Source organism: Homarus americanus, unplaced genomic scaffold (assembly GCF_018991925.1).
Source record: "Homarus americanus isolate GMGI-L3 unplaced genomic scaffold, GMGI_Hamer_2.0 scaffold50281, whole genome shotgun sequence".
NCBI classification, from domain to species: domain Eukaryota; kingdom Metazoa; phylum Arthropoda; class Malacostraca; order Decapoda; family Nephropidae; genus Homarus; species Homarus americanus.
In genome coordinates this window covers 3,105,287-3,112,786 of record NW_024742338.1, presented here as the reverse complement: position 1 = coordinate 3,112,786, position 7,500 = coordinate 3,105,287, and the positions used below count along the sequence as shown (strand labels likewise).

Genomic DNA, 7,500 nt, shown 5'->3' with positions numbered 1-7,500 from the left:
AAAATATATACTGTATGTAGGTGGAGGGTCCTGGGAGCTTTATTATTATTACTACTACTACTACTACCACTACTATTACTACGTGTACTACTACCGGTACTACTTCACGACTACTACTATTATAGCAACAACAATTAATTATCACAACTACCAAAATTTCCAATACCAAAACAACCACACACTACCACACTTACCACTACTACCACACCTACCACTACTACCACACCTACCACTACTACCACAACTACCACCATCTCAGAATACAGTGTACAGCTATTACAGACATCAAGAGTACAATAGAGAGTTTATGAAGGTTTATATTGAAGCAAAATTAATTAGTAGCAACGTAATTAATGGCTCATTGATCGTCTGACACATAGTTGGATTATTACTATAGTTTGATAATAATAATAATAATAATAATAATAATAATAATAATAATAATAATAATAATAATATGTTGGTTCAGGTAGTGTCACTAACCCTCACCTGACTCCAATAAATAATTTAAAGTAATCAGAAAAAATGTCAAGTGATATAATTCGTAGTGAGATAATTGACGATAATTTGTGATAGAGAGATTGAGGGAGAGATAAGAGAGAATTAATAAAGAGATAATGCATGAGAGAAAAATAATAACGGGTAATTTAACGAGTATACAAACAGGTGATAATTACAGGTGACCGTGTTAGTCCTCCTTTATTGTACGATGATTATCAGGACGATATGAGTCCTGGACATTTTTGCGGGTTGTTGTTGCTGTTGTTATTGTTCAGGACGATATTAGTCTCGAACTTTTTTTTTCTATGATGATTTGAGTCTCGAACCTTTTTTTTTAATCTTAGGACGATATGAGTTTCGGACCTTTTTTTGCTGTTGTTATTGTTCAGGACGATATTAGTCTCGAATTTTCCTATGATGATTTGAGTCTCGATCTTTTAATCTTGGACGATATGACGGACTTTTTTTTTCAGGATATACGAACTTTTTTTGCCTATGATGATTTGAGTCTCGGATCTTTTTTTTAATCTTAGGACGATATGAGTTTCGGACCTTTTTTTGCTGTTGTTATTGTTCAGGACGATATTAGTCTCGAACTTTTTTTTCCTATGATGGTTTGAGTCTCGGACCTTTTTTTTAATCTTAGGACAATATGAGTTTCGGACTTTTTGTTATGCAGGACGATATGGATCTCGGACTTGTTCGTTTAGACCGGTTTCAGTGTACGTCTGTGTGTTATGAATATTACAGGAATTTAATCAACCAGCACGAACGAGGGAACCATTTATCAACAAAGTGGAGGGGGTGGTAGGGAATTGGAGAAAGAAGGGGAGGGTGATAGGTGGAATGGGGGAAGGAAAGAGAGAAGAGGGATGGGATAAGAGAGAGGTGGAGAAAGTTACCTTACTCACCTGCCTACCTTCATAAGTCCTGCCTTAACTTATTAACTCTGAGGTGAGGATAATCATGGTGTTAGGTAGGGACAGGTTAGCCCCGTGTCTGGGTCCTGTGATGTGTCGTAATCCTTAAGTGAATCTCTCATGGGAGACTTTAAACACTTGTGACATAAATCCTGGATTATATCTCGTCTCTCTGCCACACCCTCTTCTCTCAGCCACACCCTCTTCTCTCATCACCCTTTACTCTCAGCCACACCCTCAGGAGTTGTGAGATTTTCAACGTCGTGTCAGTGGAGGTAGGTAGAGACCCGACCCACACTACAAACCCACAGTATCGCCCACATCACCACTACCACCTCATCACGGTAATGCCCTATAATGGGTTTCCAGGTAATTATTTTAGCACACGTAAGTCCGGTGTGCCAATATAACGAGTCCAAGTCTTGTGGCAGAAGTTACTCAATCCAGCGAGTGTGTGTGTGTGTGTGTGTGTGTGTGTGTGTGTGTGTGTGTGTGTGTGTGTACCAAGATAGTGTTTACAGTGCTTATGTTTTCAGGTGGGAGGACATGGAGTCAGATTTCAAGCCTATCTTTTGAAAATCTGTTTTGTTCGTCGGATAACTCGAGGACGGACAAACAACAGTCCATTAACTGGTGTATGTATTAACCATGAGAGCATCTAGAGGCCTTATGATTTGGGTGATATTAGGTCAAGGATTAAGGTCACAGCTTTGATAAATAACCTGATGCTCCATCCCTTCCTCCCCCTGTTAACTCCTCCTTTGATAACTCCTCCCTGTTAACTCCTCCTTTGATAACTCCTCCCTGTACTCCTCCTCTGTTAACTCCTCCTTTTGATAACTCCTCCTTTGATAACTCCTCCTCCTGTTACTCCTCCTTCTGTTAACTCCTCCCCTATTCTCTCCTTTGATAACTCCTCCCCTGTTAACTCCTCCCTTTGATAACTCCTCCTGTTAACTCTCCTCTGTTAACTCTCCTTTGATCCTCCCTTTGATAACTCCCTGTGCTCCTCCCCATAGCTCCTCCCCTGTACTCCTCCTCTGTGCTCCTCCCCTGTTAACTCCCCCTTTGTACTCCTCCTCCTGTGCTCCTCCTTCTGTCTCCTCCCCTTTACTCCTCCCCTGTGCTCCTCCCCGATAGCTCCTCCCCCTACTCCCCCCCTTTGATACTCCTCCCTGTGCTCCTCCTCCTGCTCCTCCTTGTCCTCCTGTAACTCCTCCCCTGTGCTCCTCCCCTGATACTCCTCCCTGTGCTCTCCTCTGCTCCTCCCTTTGTCTCCTCCCCTGTCTCCTCTCTGTGCTCCTCCCTTTGTTCCTCCTGTGCTCCTCCTCCGTTCCCTCCTCCCTTGCTCCTCCACTCCTCTGTGCTCCTCCTTGATAACTCCTCCTCCTGTTAACTCCTCCCTTTGATAACTCCTCCCTGTACTCCTCCCCTGTGCTCCTCCCCTGTGCTCCTCCCCCTACTCCTCCCTGTGCTCCTCCCTGCTCCTCCCCTATGCTCCTCCCCTGTCTCCTCCCCTGTTCTCCTCCCCCATAACTCCTCCTCCTGTAACTCCTCCCTGTGCTCCTCCCCTGTACTCCTCCCTGCTAACTCCTCCCCTGATAACTCCTCCCCTTGCTCCTCCTTGACTCCCCTCTCCTCCTCTGCCCCTCCTCCTGATACTCCTCCCCTGTGCTCCTCCCTTTGTGCTCCTCCCCTGTACTCCTCCTTGCTCCTCCTTTGTGCTCCTCCCCTGTTAACTCCTCTGTGCTCCTCCCTTTGATAACTCCTCCCCTGTGCTCCTCCTTTGCTCCTCCTCCCCCCTGTGCTCCTCCCTTGTCTCCTCCCCTGTGCTCCTCCCTGATAACTCCTCCTCCTGTTAACTCCTCCCTTTGATAGCTCCTCCCTGTGCTCCTCCCCTGTGCTCCTCCCCCTGATAGCTCCTCCCCTTGCTTGCTCCTCCCTGTTAACTCCTCCCTATGCCCTCCCCAACCCTCCCTGTGCTCCTCCCCTGTCTCTCCCCTGTGCTCTCCTGATAGTTCCTCCCCTGTGCTCCTCCCCTGTGCTCCTCCCCTAATAGCTCCTCCCTGTGCTCCTCCCCTGTTAACTCCTCCCCTAATAGCTCCTCCCCTATTGCTCCTCCCCTGATAGTTCCTCCCCTGTTAACTCCTCCCCTGTCTCCTCCCCCTGATAGTTCCTCCCGTGCTCCTCCCCTGATAGCTCCTCCCCTGATAGCTCCTCCCCTGTTAACTCCTCCCCTGTATTCCTCCCCTGATAGATCCTCTTTGTGTTACATTATCCCATTAATGAGGTTCGCTTGTTTCATTGTTCGTTCGTGTGTGGGTAATTTATCATGTTTATTCATTGCCGTCTGTCTGTGCTATAAATTAATTAAGTTAATTGTGGGTATTGAAGTTTAATTTATATAGGATATTATGATAAATTAACCGAGTCCTGTAATATGAGTGTTGTTATTATTGTTATTATTATTATTATTATTATTATTATTATTATTATTATTATTATTATTGTTATTATTGTTATTATTATTATTATTATTATTGTTATTATTGTTATTATTATTATTATTATTATTATTATTATTATTATTATTGTTATTATTATTATTATTATTATTATTATTATTATTATTGTTATTATTATTATTATTATTATTATTATTATTATTATTATTATTTCCAAGATAAAATAAACCTTTTCAACCAATTCTTCTCATCAATAACAACAACAAGGACAACACAAATATTATCACCTGACGCCTTCATCTCCGGTTTGTTTATTTAAGGTTTACGTAATTTGTCACTGGAGGGACGACTTCTCCACACCTTCGTCTTCTACCCCACCTTACTCCCCCCTTACTCCCCCCTACTCGCTCCCCTAACTCCCCCCTACTCCCCCCTACTCGCCCCTCTTACCCCCTCCTACACCCCTACCCCCTTTCTACCCCTTCCTAACCCTCATCTCATGAATTCCAGAGCCATTTCTTAACCCGGATATTGTCCTTACAAGATCCGTGTTAAGATCTGGTTTTATTGTGACCGAGGGAAGGGGGAGGAGGAGGGGGGTGGAGTGGGAGGAGGGAGGAGAGGGGGAGGAGGAGAAGGGGGTCAATGTTCTTTTATGGTAATTTCATCAACATGGATATATGCAATCGTCCTCTCTCTCTCTCTCTCTCTCTCTCTCTCTCTCTCTCTCTCTCTCTCTCTCTCTCTCTCTCTCTCTCTCTCTCTCTCTCTCTCTCTCTCTCTCTCTATGTACCATAATAGAAAAAAACAAAAAAATTCCACATTATTTTGCGTACGAACAAAATATAAACTAGAGCAGACATCACCACAAACTCTTATTAACTTATTTCCCGGCAATTGACTTTATACAACGTGGAAAAATAACCCTCGGATCAGCAACATAAATGGGAAATAAATCCAACACATGGGGTAGTATTATTCTCTATAGACTTTGGTAGAAATTAAATGCCCTGACGAACTCCATACACCCACTATGACGTCACATTGTTTACATACACGTCACTGTGGGATTTACATACGTCACACACATACATATTGTTTACATACGTCACACACATACATATTGTTTACATTGTTGTATACCATATAGATGACAGTGTGTTATCAGCTTGTTATCTCTTATCTGATAGTTTTAGTTATTATATTTAGATACAGGACCTTAGATAACTTTTACCTTGTGTGATTATTACCATAGCTCAGAGTTTGTAAATGGTGTCATCTTAAAATAAACTGTTATCTTGTATTTTGTTATTTCTGTGTTATTTTTGTGATATTTTTAGATATTTATTGTTATTTTTCTTATTTTTGTTATTTTTTATTTATGTTATTTTTATGCTATTTCTATTATTTGTTATTTATGTTATTTTTATGTTATATCTATGTTATTTTATGTTATTTCTGTTATTTCCATCGTTATATAATTTTGGCTGAGTTACAGAGTTTCTCGTCGGGGTCAAGAGCACCATGAGAGGCTCGACTCCCTGTCACAATGATCACTGTCGGATATGTTAAATCTCAATTAATATTATGCTCCAGGCACTCTTATTAGGCTCTACCACGCTCCCTATACGCTCCCAGTACACTCCACCAGACTCCATTCTTCTCCTCCTCCTCTCTCTTCTTTTTTCCCTCCCTTTGAAATGTACGACCTCATCAGAATGTACGACCTTATCAGAACGTACGACCTTATCAGAACGTCCGACCTCATCAGAACGTACGACCTTATCAGAACGTACGACCTTATCAGAACGTACGACCTTATCAGAACGTACGACCTTATCAGAACGTACGACCTTATCAGAACGTACGACCTTATCAGAACGTACGACCTTATCAGATCGTACGACCTTATCAGAACGTACGACCTTTTGACTGCATACGACCTTTTAACAACGTCCGACCTTATCAGAACGTACGACCTTTCAAGAATTACCTAACCTCTGAAAATGTAAGAATCCTGTAAAAACTGAGTAATGACCATGGGGTGTAGGGAGGGGGGGGGATGACTCACCTGCAGCGGGTAGGTGTGACGTTCCTGCTGTAGAAGTAACCCTGACAGATACCCAGGAACCTCTCGACGGCCATGGCAGACACGGTGAAGTGGGTCAACATGCTCACCAGCACCATGGAGAACCCGTGGTAGTCACACATAGCCTTCTGTTACGAGGAAGGCAACACATGGCATGGTAACTTTTATGATATCTTTCTTTTGCCCCTGAATGAGCATTTGTCATTAATCCCGCCCCCTTTTTTGCCCCTGAATGAGCATTTGTCATTAATCCCGCCCCCTTTTTGCCCCTGAATGAGCATTTGTCATTAATCCCGCCCCCTTTTTTGCCCCTGAATGAGCATTTGTCATTAATCCCGCCCCCTTTTTGCCCCTGAATGAGCATTTGTCATTAATCCCGCCCCCTTTTTTGCCCCTGAATGAGCAGTTGTCATTAATCCCGCCCCTTTTTTGCCCCTGAACGAGCATGTCATTAATCCGGCCTTCTGCCCCTAAACAAGAATATAACATATGTAATGAATTTAATCTCATCTCTTCTTGCCTCTAAATTACTGTACATTAACCCCGCCTTTTCAGCCCCCTTGAATAAGCATGACACATTATAAATGGCCCCGCCCACTCAGTGCCCTTGAGCCAGCATAAGATATAGATTCATAGTAACCCCATTTATCTAGTGCCCCTGAGTGAGCGTGACACACAAAATAGCAATAACCCCACCCAGTCCTCACCCCGCCCACCCAGTCCTCACCCCGCCCACCCAGTACTCACCCCGCCCACCCAGGCACCGTAGGCGTAGGAGATGATGGCAGGAGGTGTGGTGATTATCTTGCCCACGAAGTCCGTCCAGATGAGTGTACAGAGGAAGACATAGAAGACGGTGCGGGTGTTCTGCCGTCTTGTGTTGCCGTACAGATAACACAGCGCCCACACCTGACCTGCAACGAGCGTAACGTGTCTATAAAGGTAAATAGGCCCTTAAATGAGCATCTTATATACTTCTGATCCCCTGAGTGAGCATATTTTGGACCCCCCCTAAGCAAGCATGACAGTACAGTGTTTACTTCGCCCGTGAGTAAGCATAATACACAAGGAAAAACAAGAGAGAGAGAGAACATTCACAAACAGACAGACCTACCAATGACACCAGTGAGGCAGAGAAGTATAGGAGAGACGATAGTAGCACCGGGCTGTGAAGAGATCATGGTACAGTTAACGCTTCCAGCACACTCCTCTCCTCCCTCCATGGGGCAGGGAGGAGCCAGGAGGGACCTAATACCCTCACAATCCCCGTTAGTCTCTATAGGACACGGAGGCGCCAGTAGGGAGCTCTCCATCGTCGTTATCACTCCGGGTATCTGGGTACTCTGAGACGACAGCATCTTAACGTTTGAGTGAGGTGCTTTGGAGGAGGGGGGAGGCGGGGGGCACTAAAAGTAGTTGTAGTGTTTTTTTTATTGTTTTTGTGGTGGTTTTTCGTGGTTTGTGTGTGTGTGTTTTTTTTTTAGTGTGATTTCCCTGTTTTATTGACTTTTATATTAATTTTTGC

At 43.7% G+C, this 7,500-nt stretch overlaps 1 protein-coding gene across 1 annotated transcript in view; it reads right to left on the bottom strand.

Moving 5' to 3' along the window:
• Positions 1 to 7,500, bottom strand: part of LOC121876805 — a 72,601-nt gene that overhangs the window by 16,414 nt on the left and 48,687 nt on the right. The window contains exons 2-4 of the mRNA XM_042382221.1: positions 7,090 to 7,500; positions 6,723 to 6,889; positions 5,958 to 6,103 (exon numbers count right to left, since the gene is read on the bottom strand). The exon at positions 7,090 to 7,500 is cut by the window's right edge and continues 284 nt beyond it. Of these exons, the coding sequence (XP_042238155.1) occupies positions 5,958 to 6,103; positions 6,723 to 6,889; positions 7,090 to 7,333 (557 nt within the window). The 5' untranslated portion in view covers positions 7,334 to 7,500. The remainder of the gene's footprint in view (positions 1 to 5,957; positions 6,104 to 6,722; positions 6,890 to 7,089) is intronic.